The 24,743-nt window shown below is 39.9% G+C and overlaps 1 protein-coding gene and 1 pseudogene across 2 annotated transcripts; one reads left to right on the top strand and one right to left on the bottom strand.

Annotated features, from left to right (window-relative positions):
• The first annotated feature begins 773 nt into the window (after window positions 1-773).
• On the top strand, window positions 774-2,623 carry LOC125196054 (putative receptor-like protein kinase At5g20050 pseudogene; annotated as a pseudogene).
• On the bottom strand, window positions 2,439-18,920 carry GRV2 (DNAJ heat shock N-terminal domain-containing protein). 2 transcript variants are annotated; one of them, XM_089056467.1, is made up of 22 exons: window positions 17,993-18,920; window positions 16,229-16,462; window positions 15,997-16,084; window positions 15,691-15,899; window positions 14,595-14,696; window positions 14,428-14,490; window positions 11,746-13,983; window positions 10,663-11,025; window positions 9,916-10,056; window positions 8,908-9,300; window positions 8,258-8,743; window positions 7,406-7,629; window positions 6,957-7,301; window positions 6,130-6,424; window positions 5,247-5,657; window positions 4,832-5,177; window positions 4,416-4,759; window positions 3,901-4,338; window positions 3,683-3,807; window positions 3,253-3,376; window positions 3,038-3,106; window positions 2,439-2,859 (listed from the first exon to the last, which is right to left on the bottom strand). In XM_089056467.1, exons 1-22 carry the CDS (start codon window positions 18,446-18,448, stop codon window positions 2,671-2,673), a joined length of 7,683 nt encoding a protein of 2,560 aa, XP_088912593.1. In that variant the 5' UTR covers window positions 18,449-18,920; the 3' UTR covers window positions 2,439-2,670. The 2 variants fall into 2 exon arrangements, with proteins under 2 accessions (XP_088912593.1, XP_088912594.1); XM_089056468.1 differs by having other exon boundaries at window positions 4,416-4,756.
• Between the last annotated feature and the right edge of the window lie 5,823 nt (window positions 18,921-24,743).

The following is a 24,743-nucleotide window of genomic DNA, read 5'->3' as shown; positions in this document are numbered from 1 at the left end:
TAAATGGGATGAGCTTTGTGATTAATTATCTTCTTAAAAGGGGTTGGATGATGAATAATGAAGGATGCACCAATATTTGTGAGCTTGTATGATTTGTTTCAATCTATATTCTTGTGGTGTTATTGCTTGATTGTAAGAACATTGTTTCCTAGTGATTAAGGTCTTCTTTTCCTAGTCAAGAATAATCAGCTCATGCTATTGATACATACATCTACAAAACTTTGTTTTATCTTAAAATCACAACTTAATTTGAAAGATACTTCTAGCCCATGTTCTTAAATGAACATTATAAACCATATTGTCAAAGATAATAATGATAAAAGTCTCTCTATCTCTCTTTCTCACACACACACTTAGTTGAAGACTTCTTTTTTTGGTCTTAAATAAATCTAGATCTAAAGCACTTCAATATAAAATCTTGCGTTTTCAGTGGCGTCAATCCTTTCTCTATTGCGAATATATTGACCATTAGGAGTCACACTTCCGTTTCTATACTCGTTTTATAAAAATGATAGTAATAAATAGTTATAGTGCAGAAATGATAAAGTAAGAGTTAAAGTAGAGAAATGGTAAATTAAGAGTTAAAGTGGAGAAATGGTAAAGTAAGACTCTCTTATTTTATCATTTCTCCACTTAAATTATTTATTACTATCATTTTTATAAAACGAGTGCAGAAACGGAAGTGTAACTTTTAATAAAGGACAGAGGGAGTATAATTTATGAAATTGAAGAGAATCAAGTCGCATGTACAGATATATAGAGTATATAAATATGCAACTTGCATAACTATAACAACTAAATAAAAATTTGTATCAATTCATTAATCCAATAAAAAGTCTGAACTCCCTATTTATTTTAAAATTTCATTTTCTATAGTAATGAGAGTAGGCCAACGCCCATGAATCATCAAGAAGAAGTAAAACCAAAAAACTGGGAATAAGTCTTTCAATCATATTTTTAAATGCAGAATTGAATCGCTTACCTCTCAAATTCCAAGCTCTGATCATGGAAACAATTTGATCGGAGATGGAAGACAAAAGAGCAATTTTGATCTCCATCGCCGTAATCCTGCTGCTCGTGATCTCCATCGTCATCGCTCGACTCTCCCTCAAGCTCTCCAAGACCTTCTACCTCATCTGCGGCGCCGCCGTCGCCGCCATTCTATCCGTCGCCGCGATCGTCGTGATCCGCACACGCTACAATAGCAGGCGTAGGCAGCTCGAGCACCAGCTCAGCTTCCAGGGGCGCGAGCTGCGGATCGAGTACAGCTTCCTCCGCAAAGTCGCCGGCGTGCCGACCAAATTCCGCCACCGCGAGCTGGAGGAGGCGACGGACGGCTTCCGCGCGGTGATCGGCCGCGGCGGATCCGGCTCCGTCTACAAAGGCATACTCAGCGACGGCACCGCCGTCGCCGTCAAGCGGATCGACGGCGGCGACGAGCGCGGCGAGAAGACGTTCAAAGCCGAGGTCGCCGCGATCGCCAGCGTGCAGCACGTTAACCTAGCTCGCCTCCTCGGCTACTGCATTGCGCCGCGCGAGGGAGCTCGATTCATCGTCTACGAATTCGTATTCAACGGATCGCTGGATAATTGGATTTTCCCCAAAATTAGGGCTAATCAGAGAAGCGGCTGCTTGAGCTGGAATCTCAGATGCAGAGTTGCGTTGGATGTTGCAAAAGCCCTATCCTATCTCCATCACGATTGCCGATCGTGCGTGCTGCATTTGGATGTCAAGCCGGAGAATATACTCCTCGACGGCGATCACCGTGCCCTAGTTTCCGATTTCGGACTATCGAAGCTCAAGGGGAGAGACGAGAGCCGGGTGGAGACGACGACGATCCGCGGCACCAGAGGCTACATTGCCCCGGAATGGCTTCTCGAAAACGGAATATCGGAGAAATGCGACGTTTACAGCTACGGAATGGTGCTGCTGGAGATGATCGGAGGAAGGAGATGCATAACTGTTCTTGACAAAGGGCATCACTCGAAGAAGAAGTTTCAGTTCTTTCCGAGGATTGTGGTTGAGAAGTTGAAGGAAGGGAAGCTGATGGAGGTTGTTGATGATCGGTTGTTGGTGGAGGGTTCGGGGGTGGATGAACGGGAGCTGCGGCGGATGGTCGGGGTGGCGCTGTGGTGCATACAGGAGAAGCCGAGGACGAGGCCGACCATGGCCGAGGTGGTCGAGATGCTCGAGGGGCGGAGGCCGGTGGAGGAGGCGCCCCACACGCAGATGCTCATCGTGGATCTCTTGTCCGTCGATGAGGACGACGATGATGATGACGGAAGGACGGATAATCGTCGCCGACAGCCGAGGGGTGCGACGGTGGATCACGGTAATCCGTCGTCGTCGGATTACTCGATGGCCTTCTCCGTGATGTCGGGACGTTGAGTCGGAAAAGGGTACGACAATTTTGACATTTATAAATCAAGAATCATAGGTTTGAGGTCACCAACTGTGAAAATGGGTGTATTACAATTTTGGTTTTGAAATACACAAAGTCATCATCATCTGAACTGCTGTACTATACAAAAATGATGACAAACAAGACATGGAAAGAGATCAAGAACTGTACATTTTGCTATACAAAGGGAAAAAATGAATACAAAATGCCTTTTTCTCATCATTCTTGTCTGAGCCAAGTCTATATATAGAATAAATATTGTGGTGTCTCTAGCCTTGGCTTCCATTTGAATCAGTGGTAGGGGGCTTTGATTGAGTTGAATGTGATGGAGGTGCTGCGATTGCGTACGTAAGCCTGGATGATGAACTCTCGATGAGACCGGCAACTCCCGCAGGTGAAGTTTGAGCATTTGAAGGGAGAAACAGATCATGCCTCTGATCTTTATAGGCATTCCATACCTGCATTGTGTTATTGCATAAGGCAAGTCCATCAAACTCCCCTTTTAGTTAATACAAATGGAGACGTATTTTTCGAAACCCAGCGTTGTTTCACAACGACGACTCGATACAGTGTGTCTTGAGGTCTAGATTTGTAAATATTATGCAAAAGATGAAAGATTGAGGAGTTGCAGCTTACACTTGAGGAATCTAGTATAGAACGCACTTTGGTACAATACGCCCCTTCTGCTGCAAATGCATGTAAAACCTAAACATAAACAATTTAAAGGTTAATGATTATTATCAAAGGTCGCCACACTGAAAACTAACATCGCCAGTTACAGGACATAGGAGTATTCAATAATCAAAACATCAATATCAGTAGCCTATCAATCAAATTTGTTAGATTCTGACCTCGATTGCAAGAACCCTGCCAATCGCTGCTTCTGACTCATTCCATTTCATCTGCGCAAAGAGCTCACTTCTTCCTCCAGCTCGCCAATCGAGAAGGCCAAGAAGGACTTCGACAAGACCAACCCTACAGAAACGATATCCCGTATCAATATTAAATCATACTGGCAGTGCAACTTCAAGAATATATATAGTGGAGTAGTATATAATTACAAAGCAAATCTACGACCTACAACCCGGTGCTAGTAGAGTGATATTGCATTATCTTTATACTTATTTTCTGCATTGTAACAGTAGCAACTAACTACATAATGTCTCATTATATAATGCACTGATTAGAAGTAATCATAAGACAGATTGATTTAAGTGGATGGTAATAATTTCAAGTGACGGAGGGAGTATATGTTATACTCCTGTATAGATAGATACTCACTTGAGACCCTGTGCAACAAGTGCATCTCTTGCTCGGTTTCCCGCAACTACAACACGCTTCAAGGTTTCAAGAGCAAGGATACTTCCACCTTGCCAACCGATAGCTTTCATTAAAAGTGGAACTACCTGCATTAAAGATCAGCCATGTGAAAGGAAACTTGTTACTAGATGTTTATCCAGTTATTTTGTGTGCAGTAAAAAGTCAAACCCACCACATACCTGAGGCATTCCCGCACTGGTGGCTGCCATAGCTTCTGCACAAATGGTGCTGCCAGCAAGTTGGTGCAGAACACGCAAACAGCTAAGGCGAACACGCTCCTGAGGGGTCTGTATATTTTGTTGGGGAGTATCATCATCAGATGAATAGGTATCTGAAGCCATTGACTCTCTACTAGCTTCATAAGCCACTGCAGACACGAGTTTGGGCACATAACCAAGATATCCAACATGATCTGCGAGAGCAGGGTAGACTCTCAGCAGAGAGACCAGGGCAGCAGAAAGAAGTAGAGGAAGCTCAGGGTCAACAGTTTGGCCATCATAGTGTGTGGCTGCAATTGATGATAGGTACTGATCCAACAAACCCTCGAGAAACCTTTTGGGATTTCTTAGAGGAAATTTGGGGTCTTTCAGGAATAACCGGACATATATTCCTCCAACCTAGATGGAAATCAACAATGCAAGTCCTTAGATATAACCGATCATCCTTGAGTACACTGAAAATACAACAGTTATACCTGAGGTTCATCTCTCATTTCCTGTTGGCCAGAGGCATGTTCGGCTGCATCCCAATCAACAAGATGCCCTTTCACCTGTTCACGATACAGATCTGAAGCCATAGTCGCAAGTTGTGCGGATAGAGATGCTGCCATTGCTGGGGTCCAAACAAGTTCTGGAGTCTCTGTTGTTTGCTCAAGTGCAAGGACAACTGCTTCACCAGGACCATCCCTGATCAGAGAGACGAGGCCATCAGGAAGAAATCTAGCCAGGGCTATTGCAACTCTGGGCCCATGCATTGTCTGCCCAACAAGCTTTCCTAGTAATGAAGCCGCTGCCGCTCTTTGCTGCAGCGGAATCTCTTCTGCAGAGAATTTCTATTTAGAAGCAAGACAGAAACATTTCAAAGAAATAACCATGTGTCAGATCAGTATACCTTTTATAGGCAAGAGCACCTCTAGAATGAAAACAACCCCACCATGCTTAGCAGCTGCCCATGCAAGTTCTGGTGTGCTTGCCAAGGCGTAGAGGACATGCAGAGCTCCTTCTCGACAGCTGGGAGATGAATGAAGCATCTGTAGTAATGTAAGCAAACTCGAGGTATCTGCGACCATAGCCTCCAAGCAAGGGGCAAATGTTGTCAAGCGTGATAGCACACTTAAACAAAGCTGGGGAATGTTGCTTGTAGAAGCAGCAGGAAGAGAAAAACACTCGAAGAGGGGTTTTAACTTTTCCTTTGAGGACACAACAGAAGCTAAATTGGGATTTTTCGTCAATAAGTGCTGCATTTACAGAAAAAAAAATCAGATCTCACTCAAGTGTTGAAATAACAAAAACAGCCCAATTTGTACCTGGAGAGATAGCAGACCAAATTGGAGATTCTTTATTAACTCAGTTTCCTCCCTGTTTGTAGGCTTCCCATCAACAGATGCTGAAGAATCATCAGAGGAGGGATGCTCGCCAGATGATTCAGTGGATACATCACCATTAACTTGATTAATTGCGGCAGGTGCATTATGCACAAGATGTGATATATAATCAACTAGGGCAAGACAGAAACTCTCAGGTTCAGTAAGTTCAGAATCTGGTTGATCATTATAGACTCTCAAGTATACATTGCCAATATACAGTTCCTTAGATATTGCTTCATAAAGAAAGGAATGTGAATCTCTCAGTTCACATGAGCCCTCTTGTCTGAGGCTTGCACTCTGCTCCTCCACAAAATTCAACAGTTCTGCTCGAGTGGAGGAATTCCAGATTATCTGCAAAACAATATAAAGACAGGTTGCATCATGCTCTATGTACATATAATATGGCACACACAACAGACCACTCGACATGGAGCTCCATACAACATTCATCTGTGTTGTGAAACTTCAAATCTAGATAATGAAATGCTAACTAACAAATGTTCGAATTCAAATCACTCATAGAATCGTTATGGGAGCATCATACCAAGTAATTAAAGCCTAAAAGACTTCGTAGGCATATGTTTGAGCTTAGCAATAGCAAAAATGTGTAAAATATATTGCAAGGGGGTTCTATCCTATCTCACTTTTCTACTTCTGATAAAAATTTTCTACACATCAAGGCATCTGAAAACACATCCAACAATAATTCCATAGAATTTCACAATCACAATTCACAAGTTAAACTAATATAATTACGATGCAAGAAAGAAAGCTACGCCTTGAGAAACTGAAGGACAAGAGATCTTTGGGTGAGTTCTCTTACCTCAGGAGATTCCAAGTTTGAGTTTAATATGGACAAGAGATCTTTGGGTGAGTTCTCTTTCAGCATGCTTGCAAGTTTAGGAGTCAGTAAAGCTTTAAGGGCATCAGCTGCAGCTTCATTATAGGGTGCCGGAGAGTCACTGCTGCCCAAACCACTAAGCCTTGACAAGGCATTAGATGCCTGAACAGCATGTGAATTTTTTGCTATTTGAACACTAGTACCAACACCATGAGCACCAACCTTATCTGATTCCTCAGCAGTTGAATCATACTGAAGCAATAACGGTATTAGGTACCTGACCATGCAAAAAAGTCAGCTCTATAAGGCCACATCTGAAATGGAATGGACTCGGGAAAAAACAGCCTTTCACCAGAAACACAAGATGCATCAGGCAACTACTGCAATGAACTACAAATTGACATTGTTCATCAACTGCAGCTTCACACTTCATACATGGGTCTTTCAAAGAACAGTCCTCTAACGAAATTCAACAGCAGTTCAAAGAGGAACTTATTCTCAATAATAGAATATGAGACATTTTACAGTAACCTTCCTTCCAAGAAAATCTAAACAAAGCCTATTCCATTAGCAGAGAAGCTAGAGAGGAGCACCATGGTCCATAAGTACAGTTGCCATAAAAAATTTTATCGCTAAGAGCATCAAATCAGGGAGCAATCAAAGATCATCATAGAAAATGCATAATTAATCATAAAAATCAAATCATCTAACCCTAATTTCTTGCAAACATCCAGTCAAATGGAACTCCATTGTAGAACTTAGATAAAGTCATGAACCTAGACACATAATCATTACATAATCCCACTTACCAGAGGGCACCAGCCTTCAAAAGAGCAGTTTGAAATTCGGAGGAGATAGAAACATGAGCAATAGTCTGAAGCGCAGCATCAACAGCTGCTGGGACCAGCTCAAGTTCCGTGCAATGAACAATGTCATCAACTAAACCAGAGAACTCAAGCATTTCTGTTCTGGCACTTTCAAACTGACTTATGACAGAAAATGTTTGCATTATGTTGGCAACAATAGTGGCAGATGGTTCACTGGAAGGAGTCGTCGGTTGGACCACACACATGCATCGAGAAAGAAGAGTAGCAAGAAGTGGTATTCCACCATCCCTCACAAGCTCTTCACCATTCAATGAAGAGGAACCACACCTAAATTAGGTACACATTGTAAAGATTGTGTGAGCTGAATAAATAAAGTGGAGAGTATTTGCAAATAACAATGATATGGAAACTAAATGGAAGAGTGAGTTTACGTCAGCGAAACAAGCTCCGAGGCTGCAATTAAGAGAGGTGCTCGATCAGAAGAAAGAAAATTAGTATCATCTTTATCCACTGTAATGGCATTTAACAACATTGGATACCCAGCATATTTGAACGGCATCAAGACAGTCCCATAACGCCTGTATAGGATACATTGGCCCTTTAAGAGAAGCAACAACCTCCAAGTTTGAGGTCCCTGCAACCCTTGCATAGTTGCCTGAAGAGGATGAATACAGCATTTGATTAAGAAAAGATGGTGAAATACTATGCAAAATGACCTAGGTAATTACCAAATAATAGATATATAATCCAAATGCACCCTCAGCCCATACAAAGCATTTTTACTAATTTGGTATCATCTATGATAAGATGTTTAGCAAATGTCCCAACTTAAAATATCAACATCAGCTAGGACACCATCTCTCTTCTTGATATGGACAGTTTAAAAGTAAGCTAAATTTGCAAGAGCAGCACTCTAACCAATGAAAAACTTCTGGACAATATCTGAAAAGTATTTGTGTAACTCACTAAATGCTAGTATTTTTAGTCTCAATTGACGATAATAAAGAATGAAATTAAGAAATATGCTCCACTTGTCGATGGTTGATAAGTGGTAACAGACACAAATCTTAAATTTCTCTTGTTTTTACCCCAGTCCCTTGACACCATCTTTATTGGACCAAACTGAAATCACATAAACTATAGGACACCAGTATCTGCTAAGTTCCATTTTGTTTTTCTTTTACAATTATGAGACCTGGTTATCTGTTAAGTTCCATTTTGGTTTAAAAAATAGATGCAGTTGCCGATCTGATGAATAGATAAGATTTTAATCTTGAACGTACCTGCAGGCATTCATAAGCTTTTTGCACTCCTAGAAACTTCTCTCTCCCTTCAGGATTTTTGTCTGGGTGATATTTCATTGCAAGTTTTCTATACTGTCTTTTGAGCTTCTCCTCGTCAATATTCTCGATCTGCTTTGATATGTCCTCAAGTGATCCAAATCCTCGTTTTGTAGGCGCATCATCCCTTGTCACTTCTTCAATTGAAATCTCCAGTATCCTACAAGCTTCTTCTTCAGAAAGATCCATTGGCCTTCGAGTTAATTCCTCTCGCCACATTACCAGCAATGATTGCAAAAACTCAACATGTTCAACAATTGGCCAACTAGGAAATCTAATTTCATCACACAAGTTTCTAAGATAATAACGGTGACACCACATTTCATCCTTCAGCTCTGGATATGTAACTGGGGGCATTGGAGCATAATCATATAAGGAATGGCAATGTTGTGACAATTTCTGAGGGAAATCACCAAGATGCTGCAGAACCTATAAAAACAAAACCATAATTGATATTACTATTAGATGTATTACTTATGAGCTTCTAGGATAATACCAGCAGTATATATTCCATAATATTAATTAAATTCTCTGGAGAATGGTTTTGCATGATTAAGAGAATCTCAGAATCCTAATTGCAGGAATAGCAGTACCTGGCATATTAGATTCTCTGCTCGCATCTTATGTGTCCAAATAATTTCAGGAGTGTCTGAATCAGAGACCATTGCTGCTGCAAAAGCAACTGGCCCACTACGTTCCAGTACATAGAGCAATGACTCAGGTAAGAGGCCCCCCAGAACACTTCGTTTTGCTAAAGGTAGAGAAGAGGAGACTGCAGCTTCCTCCCCTCCATGAAAAGCTTGGTGAACATGAGTCATAGAGAAAAGCTGGGCAATTGAATGAAGATTAGATCCAGGATATGCCAGGGCAAAATAAAAGGCGCCTGTACTGTATAATCTTATCATGGCTTTGGGATTCCTGGTAACTATAGCCTTAAGCAAAGCAGCGGCAGCCTCAACTATGGTTGGTTCACCAGAAAGCAAAGCCTGCATTAGATATTATTCAGGCAAAAATGTTCTATATGATAGATAAATACAATTAACGTTCACTGCGCTGCAATCAGGAATAAAAAAAGAAACTGCTCAAAAATCAACAGTGATGAATGCATATATAATCTAAAAGAAGATGAAGAAAATGAGTAAGGCCACCTCCTAAACAAAGATATCATTGAAAGTTTACCACATCTAAAAGCTGATATTTTCCAGTAAGATACCAAAGAGGAATATTAATGACAAAGGAATTTAAACAAAAAGGGATGATGAGGAAAGCCATAGTAGAAACAAATCCTTGCAGTCTTTATAGTTTGTCAGAAAAATATACTCCACAAGTGATAACCCCCTTTCATGCAAGCAAATTACTATAAATTAAAGCCTCGGATGTTAACTCTTTGTAATAACGGGTGGTGGCATGAGATTAGCACTTTTGACCTTTTTGTTTTTCTGTAACCTCCTATTTCAGATTAACAGGTTATATAAATCATAGATAGGAAAATAAGTAGCTTTAGCAATTTACAGGATTTCAACATTAACGAGCACATAATATCTGAGGACAAATACAGACACCTGCAGATGACCAATTCAAGGACGGCACAATAATATCACCTGAGCTATATGTGGAAGACAGCGTGGACTTGACAAGATTCCCTTTACTCTAGGTGTCGGAGTAACAATCTCTCCTGCATCATCGATATCTGAATGAGCAGCTACCATGCTGTGTAATATGGAAAGTGCCACCTCTGCTACCTGAACAAGGTACCAAGTACCAACACATTTTAGGAACACTATAAACCAAGCAACACAACTACAGTTCAGATACATCAAATGACTGAACAACGCTCAAACTAATGCTATCTGATTCTTTTGCCAAGGCTCTGCTTGACTCCTAGATTTCCTAAGCCTACATGTACAGCGTAAAAGGAAACTCTTAATCATATTTATTACATTAACAACCAATATGGTAAATAAGTACAGATAATGGTTAAAATTCTGTGTTTTTATTTATAGATTTTTTAAAAAGTTTGTATAGAAAGTGTCAGTACCTAATACTAACATGCATTGGCTAAATCCATGACTTGAATGAAGGTACTCCTGAGGTTCTTAGACTGCTTGCTGTAGACTGATGACTGAACCTAGAACCATTTCACGCAGGAATTGAGACCAGTTCACTTAAAGAATTTATCGCATTGTGAGGAAAATTATACTAAGAGGGTGTTTGGCTTAGCTTACAAGCTCCTTAACTCCTTCAAACATCTTATAAGCTCTTGGAGTCATATTGATTTTCGAAGTAAATGAAAAAGTAACAAAACTTTCATGTAGTTGACATCGTTACCATGCTCTATAATGCTATACCTGAACTGGAGTAAGAACAGGAACTCGAACAGCCATTGCCCACCTAAGCTCACGGATGTCTCTTAGTCTCTTCCAGTCAGGCATCCCTGATGCCCAGCATCTGGTCGTCCAGTCAATTTCATTTTTTGACCAAAACCTTCTAACAGTGTCCTTCTCAACGGGCCCAACTTGGGTATTGTTCTTGTCGGTGACCATCCATTCTTTCAAGGGTTCCATGAAAGCAGTAGCAGCAATTAAGTTAGACTGCAATGGTATAGCAGTTCTTTCTGAAGCCTCGTGGACAACGGTTAGTAAATCAACAGCAAGCACACATCCTCCAACCAAAACACATGCCTCCACATTTGAAAGAACTTTCATCAAAACCTAAACCAAAAGCAGAAATGGAATTAGCTTAAAGATATCCAGATATTCAAAGTTTTAATTATAACAGTCGTGCTCTGATCCAGTAACAACATGGCCCTAGATGACAACAGGTAAAGCAACAGATCAATTGCAAACAAGAAAGATAAATAGGTTGGCAACAAATATTAAGGTTAAAATGAGGAACTATATATAGAAAATGAAATTTCATTGACAGTCAAAAGTAGCAAAGTTAAGCATGCATAAGTGAGTATGAGTAACAAGCTTCACTATTTCATGTGAGTATTGCACTGTGCCTCCCTTACACCGAACATGAACATCTACAAAATATAATGTGGGAATTACATGGCAGGTTCCATGAGTCCCTTTTTCAACTCAATTGGGTGTTGTAATAAAAACCATGACTGTGTACTTAGACTCCGGATTGATTGAGTCCATAAATGTGTTTTCAAAATCAAATACATGCCAAAATTGCTGAACTTTTAGCCTTCGATTCTACATTTGCTCTAGTATGTAAATGAATTGCAAAGACAACTATATAATAGCCCAAGTTTCTTTTGGTACCAACTTCAATAGGATGAGAAAGACGTAAAAGGCTACACCCTAATTTGTAGACTGTATATGTCTTTCCAGCTTAAATTCTTTTTACCAGAATTTTGAGTTTGATATTTTTTATTTCTACAGTGGTTAAAGGAGAGGAACTGGAGTAGTGCACTGACTTACCTTTAAAAGGAGAAGAAGCCGGTGTCTTAGAGCTCTATCATTTGTTCGATCCACTAGTACTGTAACATGTGCAGTTCCTTCGAATGGTCCTACCAAGGTATAATGTTGCTCATATACAATTGCCATCGCTCTTGCACAGAGCTCCCTGACTAAGGAACCACCCCCTCCGCCAAAACCATCTAATCTTCCCAAATCACACCAATCATCAGATGAACCCATTTCATCAGGAACAGCGCCATCTACCGTCAGCCCAATGTCAGCATCACAGAGGAACCGATGATAAAGTGCTCTGAAAAATGCAACTGGGTCACGCAGTGGAAAGTCCTTAGCTCTACCGCTAGCTCCACTCTCAAGCAGCAGGCGCAGATAATATTGACCAACACAAACTTCCTTCGCCAGGCTAGGATACCGAACAGCAAATTCAGCATAGTTCCATGATATCTGTGGCATGGTCTCTTTCCCACTCACAGCTTCCTTGGATGTAGCCCCAGGAACAATATCCTCAGTTCTTCCTTTCTCAAGATCTAATTTGTGAACCTCAGCCTGTAAAGCTTCCATCAACTCCTGCCGAGTACGCTCATTCCAGATCAAGTCAGCACGATTGTGGTCAAGACCAAAAGCTCTCCAGAAACCAGGCCAATTTAATAGCAATCTTCCGCACCCCACTGGTGCATTCTCTGTAACCACCTGGGCAGGAGCAGGGATTCCTGAATTATGGGGGCTAGATGAACCAATATCAGAGTCAAGTCTGCTCGTGACATTTGCTCCAGTAGGCCCAAATGCTGCATAATTATCAGATGAAGCAACAGCTGATGACTGATCACTTTGAGGGACCACTGCAGCAGGAAGATCATTGTTGTCACTGTGGTGAATTCGCGAAGGATGAACAGACGGAATGTACCCACTAGCTGAATCATCTGCCAAGTTGCAATATCCTTCTAATCCTCTTGCATGTCCATTTATCTGTTGTACTTGCTCTCGTACGGTGCCTTCAGTGTCATTAACAGAAGGCAAGCCCGGGCCTTGAGAGGGGATTCCAACAGGACGATTTCTTCTTCGTTGGAGTAATCGCCTCTGTCTTTTACTCATCAAGGAAAGTTCCTGATTAGATATATCTTCATCTTCTGCTCCATTTGATCTAGTGTACAAATATGCAACCAGCCCAGGTGGTAGAACCCTAGACAACAATCCAAGGGCAGGTTGATAAGAATCTGCCCACAAAGCAACAAGTTGCCGGCTGACATCACGTCTTTCACCAGCAGGAAGGTAGAATGCATGTAATAGATGCCGCAGCAATGCACCATCACGTAAAGCGGCATCTCTCATTGATTCAGCAGCAACAGCATCTTCTTCTGCTATTGAACGCATAACTACAGCCACAGTTTCTCGGACACTTTCTGCAGGATGTCCAAATAATGCAAACAAGCGACGACGCAGCCCAGCTACGAGGCGCAGTAATTCAACAAACACTGTGTACTGGGTAGTTTCACAGTGTGGCTCGCATATCATAGCTTCGAGAACTTCAACAATGGTCATTGATAACAATGGTGAAACGGAGGTAGGTTTTATTCTGTTAACAAGAATATTCAGGTTACTTTGTTCAGCAAATAGTACAGATTTTGTATGCATTATTGTTGCATGTTGTTCTCCCTTAGTATCTGATAACATAGCTGCATCCCCTGGACCACCACCAATAAGCATAGCAATAAGCCCTATAGATTCAGCAGCTACTCCCTCAGAACCATTTCTGAGAAGGCCCATTATTCGTCCAACAGCAGCAGGAAATGACATCACATGCGAAGCAGCATTTTTTGACGAGAGCAACCTGCGTAAGCATCCAATGAAACCAATTACAGTAGCAGCTGCTTTAGGCGAAGGTGGTGGCAAAGGTAGGGACTCTGGAGGGAGATTTGGAGCAGCAGGAAGCAATGTGATCAATGCCATCAGAGTCACCTCAGGTACTTCAACGGTAGAGGGAACTCCACTAAATGGAATGCATGCATTAAATTCCCTTATCCTCCGCCACAATTTAGCTCTTGAACCAGGAATAGAGCCTCCTTCAGCCACGGCATCTTTTGCAGCGGCTGCAAGGTGTTTTAAATGCATTGTTGAGGATTCCATATCAGCAACAGGTCGCTGTGGCTGCTGGGGAAATAATAACTGAACTCTGCCACAAGGAGGATCAATCCGATGGCCAGGCATCGTCAACCTTGGCAAAACAGGCACTGGGCATTGACCCTGCACAAGTCAAAGCCATAGCATACTGAGCATATTTTGTACATAATTGCTAATGTAAAATCAATTTCCATGAATAATAGATGTAGAGCAATACTAGTCAAACTGACTTCAATTCAAAATCAGTAGACATGCATCCGGAATCCGTCAGACTCTCTAATTACTAGTTAATCGACTAAGAAACAAAGGTCTGGTTGATGATACTTCTTTTATAGTATAACCTGGCCTGCTTTAAATTAGCGGTTAGTTTGAAAAGAACAATATCCAAGTAGTGGGTCCAACTGCAATCATACAGGACTGAGATTGATGATAAAGGTTTTAGGTTTATTAGTTTTTCTTTTTAAATGGGTATTGTAGTGAAAATGAAATGAAACAATTGTGTTGGGTGGTTAGCACACTAGAAACTAAACCTTAGACGAGGAAAATTGCAGGTAAAATTTCACTTACTTCAGTTTGCAACACATCCAGAACTGCTGCGAGCAAGCTATCACGAGACGTGCTAGCATATACCTGAAATAATTATAACAGATGAGAATGAATCTTCCAAATCCTTTTCGTTAAAACCCAGAGTCTTGGAGCCTTAAATAGTGCACAAGTAAACCAAATGGACTCACATGAATGGGACATCCATCATTAAATTCCACAGCGAACATCTGTGGCTCCTCAGCAAATCGAACAAGAGCACCAACTGAAGATAAGGGCCTAACAATTACAGCCTGCACCAATTGAGTGAGAATGTGACCACTCGATCTTTATGAACTGTCAAATATCTCATTTGAAAATTGAAGTATTTGTCCAGAGCGTGACAAAGCATTACTACAATCATCATATTTAGTAACATATGAAATAGACACTAGTTGCACACAGCTCCATGGAAATTAAAATCTCCAACATCACTGACTGTGCTCTACCAGTTTCTTCCACTTTTACAACTTGAGATAGAATATGAAAGATTCATGCATATTTGGTCAGAGTTAATTTTTTGGAATGTTAAAAAATATTAAATAGTTTTCCTTCAAACTTGAGATTCTGGATGAGGTGGTCATTCAACATTGCATCAAAGTCAGGACAAAGGCCCCCAAACAAAAAATCTCCGGTTCACGTATTACAGGCATGTAGCGTTAGAAAGGTGTATGGGGTGGGTAGCAATTAATTGCGAACACGTGAGGGGGCATATAAACATCAGATGACAGTGGCACACTAGTATTATTATTGAACAAACGTGACAGACCAGATTACTAAGTAGGAATGGCCCACAAGAAAATTCCAATATAAAAGTAATTAAACATAAGAGGAGCGATGTCGAATAGTGAGCAACCAAACCTGCACAGGGGAAGATTCCTCTGGCACCAATTAATGAATACATATTTCTTTCACACGAATTATATATGGTTAGATCAAGATACAAATGTGTGCAGCACTTATTCTCTTAGGTTAGGCTCCCAACAGTGTTAGGAAGGTTTTCTTGATTACAACTGAAATCAAAGCTGACCCTGCTTGTAAGGGAGAGACGGTCGGCAATTTCACACCAATATTTTTTTTACATGAAATGCTGATATGGAGCCTAATAAACAAATGTTAAAAGGTACCATTCTCTCAAAGGGTAATGTAGGCACCTCTCTACGGTGATAAGAATGTCTTCTTGAAAAGAACATCTGAAAGCTCAGAGCATTTGATCCTAAGTAAATGCATTACTAAAGACGGACTTACTTCATAGTTTTCTGGGCGTCTTTCAACAAGTGAGGCCTTTGTTAGGATAAGTTGACGAAAGACAGCGTCACCCAAGTCCCCAAGTCCCCCTTTTGGTCCAATTGCAAGGCTTAAGCCAGAAGAATGTAGCATCCCATGTGCAGCAGTTCGCAACCTTGTAACAGACCAACCACCGAGAGGAGTTTCTTGGGCCCCGACAGCATCGTTACCTACATGTAATGTGTTTAAGATCAGAATATCCATGCAAATCAAATAAGGACACAATATGCTGAATGTTCAAACGTACAACTTGAAGTTAAATCTTACCCCTTCTTTTCACATATTCTGTGATAGTAAGTGACTGAGAGTTATCAACAACTAACGAAACTCCGACCATGGCGTTTGCAGTTTTAGTCTGGAAAAGAATGTTTAAAGAAAATTAACTTAAAATAAGAGAACCGCTCACAGATTTACCCTCCTATATAGCTTTCTGACAACGTTAAAACATTAACATGTAAGGCTAAAATATGACAATGCCAGCAAAACACATTTGGCATACCAAACTCGATATAATGGAAGCATTTGAAGTCCCTGAAGAAGCCTGAAATGCTTTAGATTTCCGTCCATATAGAGAACATAGAACAAACCCGCCACTATCACCATTTTTCCTCCCAAAAGCGTCAGAGAGAAGAAGTATGGCTGGAGAATCCATATCCCTGAAGTCCAAACACCATCGAAGATCTCCAGTCTTCAAGTCAATCACTTCAACTCCAATGTAAGTGACTTTCATTTTCTGCAGAGGAATACTTTAACATAATTACCGTGCACATTTTTTAGCATAGACAAGTTTCAGATGATAAAAGCTAAACCGACATGTCCTAGTAACAAGGGGGGAACAGAAATGTAAAAAAATAGCTGAAACAATGGCTGCTTATTTCTCGTAAGATTCTGACCATAGTAAAAGCAGGCTCCAAGTGTAAATATTCTTCATCTATCTGTAACCAAATGCAACTGCTATCATGCCATTCTTATCCTTTTAAATTTTATCATCCTGCTCCTGCTACTCTCGTCTATTTTTAAGCTATATAATACAGATGAAATGAACATACCCAGTCACCTCATCTCATGGGAAGGTATTCAAATCTAGTGTCATTAATCTAACCATGAATGAGTTAGTATACATTTTTCTGCTCAAGGTTGGAATGTATCCTGTGAACAGCCAAATGCTAGTATTTAATAGTTTAATTCAACCTCAGTTGCAATGAATTTCTACAGAGCCCGAACAGTTGCAGCAAGAAGAATATATGCTTACCAGAGTACATGCTGGAACAAAAAAACTAAAATAACCCTCCAGTCACCCACATAGTATAAAATGCCAAATAAGTTAAATAACTATCACAAAATTACAAATTACAACGCCAAATAGTTATCCTAACAAGGAAACTGCACTGCCGTAGCAAGAATGCCCATATCACCAACTAAACAAAACTAGACAGCTCCAATATAGAGGAAATAATCAAAACAAGTGCAACATGATACTGTCGTCCTGTAATGGCCTCCAGAAATACTCCTATTATTCAGTTATGGTACCATACAGGAGAATGCAAATATTTGCTACAGAAACTTATTCAATAGAAGAGCACATGATACATGCTTCTCAGTCAATGTCGCCTTTGAAGTATAGACACTAAAATACATAACATATTAGGTATATATCATCTACCAAAGAATATGTTTTCCACACAAGACAAAAATTCAAGGCACCAGAATGAGAGTTCAACATAAATTAAGAGCATTCATGGAAGCATAAGTTCTCCCAAAGTTGTTCCTTACATGAGTAAGCTTCCTATGGTACAAGAGCTAATGATGGGATACATATACATCTCAATTTGGATGATAATAATAATGCAGCTCTTCACTCCCAGAAATTGATATTCAATATACTCCTCAAACTTCAGCATATAAACCCTGGTTTTGTTTCGCTTTAATGTCAAAAGGTAGTGAAGCCACTAAACGGGGAAATATTGCAATATTTTCGCTCCCTTTGCTATATCTTATTGCTACTGTTACCAAATGTTTGAAATATTATTATCTAAGCAGCCAATTCTAATTCCAGCAATACATAATGGATTCATTACATAAAAGCTTCAATCAGTAAAAATCTCCACCAATTTGCACCAACTCTGACAATATCGATTCTCAACAAGAAAGAAAGGAATGTAGTTCAGCTAGTAATCAAGGGAACCTCAAAATGAAACCAATAAATAGCATGGAAATCATCAAAGCAAGTCAAAGAAAAGAAACCAGTCATAATAAAACTTACAAGAGGGATCCATTCCGAGGTCCGCCTTCGTAAATGAAGAACAGGGAACTCCCCCACAACAGCGATTCTGTTCCCTCTAATCCGCTGCAGTTCAGTCAATATACTCGCCCTATACTTGGAAGAAAACTTCATCGCTTTAAACTTCCCACGGCCATCAGTCCGCACACTGATATTAAACTCATTAGAAGTCTCGTCCCTCCCAATGATCGGGGTAGCTCCTTCAAAATCGCTACCGACATCATACGAATTAGTCACGGCCAGCGTGCCTGGATCCAGAGTGATAATCGAGTGATTGGATATGCACAGAATTCTCTTGTAACGGCCGCGCCACGAGTGCTTAACGACGGCATACCGCGCCAGATACTCGGGCTCTTCAGGCGGCGCGGCAGAGGAGGCGGAGGGAGTAGGCGGCTGATTATCGGAGGGGGCGCCGGCGTGGCGGCTGACGAAGTCCATCTGAGGGGCAGGGAGATAGTGCAGAGAGTGGGGGCGCGGCCGACTAGGGCGGAGGAAGGACCATAATCCACCTGCCGGAGATGATGGCGGCAGAGGTCTCTGCCTCGACTGATTGGCACCCAGAGCTCCAAATCTGGAAACCCTAACTTGTCAATCAAGCTCTCAGATTTCAATTTCAACTGACGGCAGAGCTGATCGCCTCAAAAACCCAATCAATCAGCATCTGTGAATTAATCAGAAGATTGTGGCGAAAACGAATGATCTCTTGACAAATTGAATTAATCGAATCGAGGCGCTAGAAATTGGGGGCGATTGGAAGAAATTGGAAGTGAGCTTGAATCAAATTTTGGAAGTAATTGGAAGAAATTGATCTCTGCGGAAGATCGGAGAAACTTAATTGAAGAAGAAATTGATTGAAACAGTCACAATGCTCGACGCTACTATGCCCCCACCACCTTTTTTTTTTGTTTTTCTGGAATTATTTTTTTGTTTCTTTTTTCAAAAATCAGACACCTAAATCACCCAGAAAATCACTAATTTTGGATGAAATTGTTTTCGTCACATCACATACTATATTAGAAAATTAATGTGATTGATTGTGGAGATATGTTTGTGTTGTCTAAAATATTATATAAATATTTGAAAAACACAAAACACTCGTCGTCCATTGGATCTTATGATGCTAATTTTTTAATAATAATGTAGCTTATCACAATCATTCAATCTAAGGATCCAATGATTATGATTTATGCACTGTTTTACACTAAAAAACCTGTAAGGACCTTAACACGCCCCTTAATTTATAAGGTCGATTTATACTATTATGGAAGATTTCAGAATAGGAAAATGATTTTTTTTTACTATGCCAGACTTATTTTTATTTTCAAAATTATGTTCTATGTTTTGACTAATATAATCTTATGCTTTGGATAAATATGAATCGATTAACACTAACAAATAAATTCCGATAATTATGTTCTATGGAATCAAAACATAACCAAATATACTCATGTTTTTCATAGTTTAAATCAATTAACAATAACAAGTAAATTCCTTTAATTATGGAATCAGACTTAACACAAATCATTCAAATTTAAGTCTCATTCCTTCCACTTGGATGATATTTTGACTCTCACTTTCTAAACTGATTTTTCACAGTAATTAACTAATGTCATTTTAGACTATAATTAACTGATGTTGATTTTTAATGGTTATTATTTCGTTGTTTTCTTTAAAAAATGTTACTATAAGATATGATATTAAATACTAATGATAAAAACTTACAAATACAAACAAAAATAAATGAAAGTCATGTCGTTGGCTAGCGTCCTAAACTTGGATGAAAAATATAGATTAATTTTAATTGTGTAAATATATATTGTTGCATTAATGATATATGAAATGTATCGAAAAAAAATCTTGAAGAATTTTTAATAATGAAGCATATCAATCATGATATGATAATGTAACAGATGTCTCATATTCCTACAAATTAATATGTTTATGATATATTATGATTATAAATTAATATTTTAACTTAAAAAAACAAATTTATTTTAATCAAATTAGATAGAGGTTTAGCACGAAGCCTATGATTTTATGTCTCAGCCTAATTTATGTCTCCAGTAATGGGCCAAATAAAAGGTCCAATTATTCTTGCCAAAAGCAATGGGCCAAATAAAGGGTCCAATTATAATGCAACCAAAACTAAATATGTGGGCTAAATAAAACTTAAATAGAAAATGTATAATAGAGCCCAACAAAATATACAATGTTTTAACTAGATGAATCTTAAATGGAGTATACAACATGCAATAGTTTAGCTAGATGAATGTTAAATATACTCCAAAATTCATTAATACATCTTGCTTCAAAAAAAAATTAGTATATTATTATTTTTTTTATTGAAAAAAGTTTAATTTTTATCAATTGGTCACATGTTTAATTGTATACTTCATGTGTCCACGATAAGTGTAGGGTGAAGTGGAGTGCGAAATGAAAGTTGCATAGGGTACTACGTTGGATTTTTGGTAAATATTGAGTGTTAGTGAAATTTAATACTTCCCCCGTTTCCTCATAGTTAAAGGCAAAAAATTTCGGCACGGAATTTAAGAAAATGATACTGAGTGTGCTAAATAAATAGATAAAAAAAAGTAAGAGGGGGTAGTAGAGAGAGTATGATGACAATCGACCACGAGAAAGAACAAACACACGATAAAATTCAAGAAACCCTAGTTTCAAGAAACCTTAGTTATTTAATATAAAAAAATTGCGCCAAAAAAAAGACTATTCCCACTATTTATAAGTGGTCCAAAACCCTAGAGACGTGACAAGGAAATAATACCAAAATTGCACAAAATAAAATAAAAATTTAAAAAACACATTAAATTGATTGTGCCGTCCCTGCATCATACTCCCCCTCTTGAAGAAGACTCGACCTCGAATCTGCCTCCTCCTCTTCAGTTGCTTCGTCGGCACTATCGTCTTGATAAATTGACAAATCTGCCACATTAAATGTAGCCGACACATTATACTTACCCCGTAGATCCACTTTGTAAGCATTGTCATTGATGCGCTTCACAATTCGAAAAGGGCCATCTGCCAGTGGCTGCAACTTTCCCCAACGTCGTCCAGGAAAACGTTCCTTCCTTAGATGAATCCACACCAGATCGCCTTCCTCAAAAACCACCTTTTTCCGCCTCCTATCAGCTCGCAACGTATAGCTATCATTCTGTTGGATAATGCGATGTCATACCCACTCATGCAACTCCTTAAATGTTGCACCTGCTCCTCGGCATCACCACTAAATTGTCGGTAGAGGTACCAAATCCAACGGAGTAATCAGATTACGTCCATAAACAATTTGAAACGGACTCCTCCATGTGGTTCTGTTCTTTGATTGATTATAGGCAAATTCTGTCTGCGCTAACACCAAGTCCCACCGTCGAGGATTATTTCCAATCAAACTAGGAAGCAGATTCCCCAAACTTCGATTAACAACTTCTGTCTGACCATCAGTCTGCGGGTGGTGAGAGCTACTAAACTTAAGCTGCAAATCCACTCGTTTTCATAACGTGCGCCAGAAGTTACTCACAAACTTCACATCTCGTTCAGAAGTCAGAGACTTGGGGACTCCATGGAGCTTCACGATCTCTTGAATATATAATTGTGCAACCTGACTCGCGTCAAATGTTTTGTTGCAAAGAACAAAATGTGTCATCTTTGAGAATCTATCCACAACAACCATAATTGAGTCCTTCTGCCTCTGCGTACGTGGCAAACCCAACACAAAATCCAAGCTGGCATCCTCCCACGGTGCAGTTGAGACAGAAAGAGGTGTGTACAAACCCGCATTGTTGTGGTGGGTTTTAGCATTGTTGCATGTCTGACATCTTTCCACAAATCAAGCCACATCCTGCTCCATTCTTGGCCAATAGAAAATAAGAGAGAGTAAGGCCATTGTCTTATCTTTGCCAAAATGGCCAGCAAGGCCGCCCTCATGCACCTCAGAAATGATAGTTGCTCTCAATGAGCATTGCGGAATGCATAACCTGTGTCCCTTAAATAAGAACTTGTCGTGTATCATGAACTGCTGGAAACTCCCGTCAACACATTTTACCCAATGATCACGAAAATCTGGATCGTCACAATACAAGTCACTAAAAGTGTCAAATCCCACGACTCGAGTTTGCATCGTTGACAATAGAGAGTGTCGGCGGCTCAAAGCATCTGTTACCCTACTCTTTGTTCCCGCTTTGTGCTTGATCATAATATTAAACAATTGAATGAATTCAACCCATATGGCATGTCGAAAATTTAACTTATGCTGACCTTGTATGTACTTCAATGCTTTGTGGTCAGAAAATAACACAAATTCCTTGGACAAGAGACAATGTTGCAGCGATTCAACGCACGGATAATAGCATAAAATTCTTTGTCATATGTAGAGTACCTTCGTCGTGGCTCACATAACTTCTCACTAAAATATGCAATCGACATCTGATTCTGACTCAACACCCCACCAATTCCCACCTTCGTCGTGGCTTTGTCGCGTTGCTATATAGTCCAGCACGACTTAGGTTGACGACTTTATTCTCACGCAGCTCATGCTTTCGATTGCACTCTTCGCCGAGTTCTTGAATAGCAACGCTAACACTCCTCTGTTAGAAAATGGCACTTTCTTCGTGTTAGCATACAGTTGTTGCTCACGTAGCACGACAAAAATCTGCCCCAGGTGTTCCAGGTGTTGTGCTACTGTACGACTTAAAATCAGGATGTCATCAAAGTAAACTACTACGAACTTGCCAATAAATGGTTGAAAAACCTGGTTCATGAGCCGCATAAATGTGCTCGGTGCATTCGACAAACCGAATGACATGACCATCCACTCATACAACCCATCTCGCGTCTTGAAGGTTGTCTTCCACTCGTCTCCCGGTCTGAGACAAATCTGATGGTAACCACTGCGCAAATCAATTTTTGAAAATAAATGCGAACCATGAAGTTGGTCCAATAAATCATCAAACCGAGGGATTGGAAATCTGTATTTGATCGTGATCTTGTTGATCACCCTACTATCCATACACATTCTCATTGATCCATCTGCTTTCGGAATCATTAAAGCCAAAACAGCAAATGGACTCATGCTCTCTCGAATAACACCTTTCTCCAGCAACTCTAACACCTGTTTCGGCAACTCCTCATGCTCCTTTGGCCGCAAACGATACGCAGCCATGTTAGGGATAGAGGAATCTGGAATTAGATCAATATAGTGTTGTATATCTCGCATAGGAGGTAAACCAGACGGAACTGCGGCCGGTAGAACATCCGCATACAATTTCACAAGTAGCTGCACTGCTGGGGGGATATTCATCTCCGGGCTGTTACTCTCGATCACGACTAACACTGTCACGACTGCGCCTTGCGAAGGATAGCATTGCTCGGTAAAACGTGGCTAGGGGAGGGAATTAAGAAGAGGGGATAGAAAGGGGACGAAAGAATTAACAATAAGACACACAAGTACTTCTTCATAAGATAAGAGAAGTTCAAAAGACAATGAATGATCATAAAACCAAGAGTGCTTATCAAAGGTCACTAGATGTGAGACATTATTCTTACGACCTATATATTACAAAATACTACTATCATGCACAGTGGAAGGAGTTGAAATCACATGGTCATGTATATGAAGACACATGCCACGAAAGATCCTACAAAAGAGATGAGACGACAACCAACTCCTCTCAGCCACCATTTCATCACTTGCTCAACCTGCACATTTAGAAAGACATGCAGGGCTGAGTACGGGGTACTCAGTGAACACATTGCCGAAAGAAACACATATATACGAAAAAAAAAGTTATTATCATGCCATCACAGTAACACGCAGGGGTTTTTCTTAAAGGCCCAAGCTTATTAAGTTCATTTTTTTTATAAAGGTTGTCGACTAAGTTCATTCTAGCAATCCGTCATATCTGATGGTTCATTGTGTGTCGGGAAGGTGGCCACCTTCCACGATCACATTGACCGACCAACCCTTACGATGACTCACGGTCTATTCCTTTGTGTACACTAACTCGAATAGGATCTTGGTCCTATTGGAGCCGAATTCGATTCATTCATTCAGTTGGCATTGCCAAACAGATAGGCATCATAAAACAAATAATTTATGGCACGATAACATTTTCAAAAAAAATAAGTGCGATTTTATCAAACAAAAATCATTTCATATATACTTGACAATTTTATCCACACTTAATGTGTTGGATATAAAGCACACCTCAAAGCTTCCAATTAAAACTCTACACAAGCTTGACCTCGGGATATCAAACTTCGCGAACTCGCCCTTCTTGAAAGAGTATAATGATTTAAAATTAGTCTTAAGAACATACATAAGGTGCATGACATGAAATGATCCTACATGGAGTATGCATCCTATGTTCGAGGTTCGATTCAGATAACTTTACTCCTTTAAACTTATGGATCTCTAAATTTTATAAAGACTTTAAAAGAAATTGGTAATTTATTTGGGAGATGGATTATTGAGCTCACACATTCCTTTCATCAAGAAATTAATAAAGTAAGGAGGGTAAGGTATTAATTAATCATAAGATTAATTATTTAAAAGCTTCAAACAATTCAAGCAACATTAACCCAAAATTAAGAGATAAGGTCCATTTCCTCACTTAGATTTCAAAGCCCAAATTTCGTCTTTCTTCTAACTCTTCGGCCTATACTAGAAAATTAAAAGACCATATTACTACTAAATTATTTAGCCCAAAGGGAGGCCCAAATC

Source organism: Salvia hispanica, chromosome 4 (genome assembly GCF_029641045.1).
Source record: "Salvia hispanica isolate PSC_SH4W2 chromosome 4, Shi_PSC_v1, whole genome shotgun sequence".
Lineage (NCBI taxonomy): Eukaryota > Viridiplantae > Streptophyta > Magnoliopsida > Lamiales > Lamiaceae > Salvia > Salvia hispanica.
Note: the sequence above shows the minus strand (reverse complement) of the source record. Positions and strands in the feature narration are given on the sequence as shown.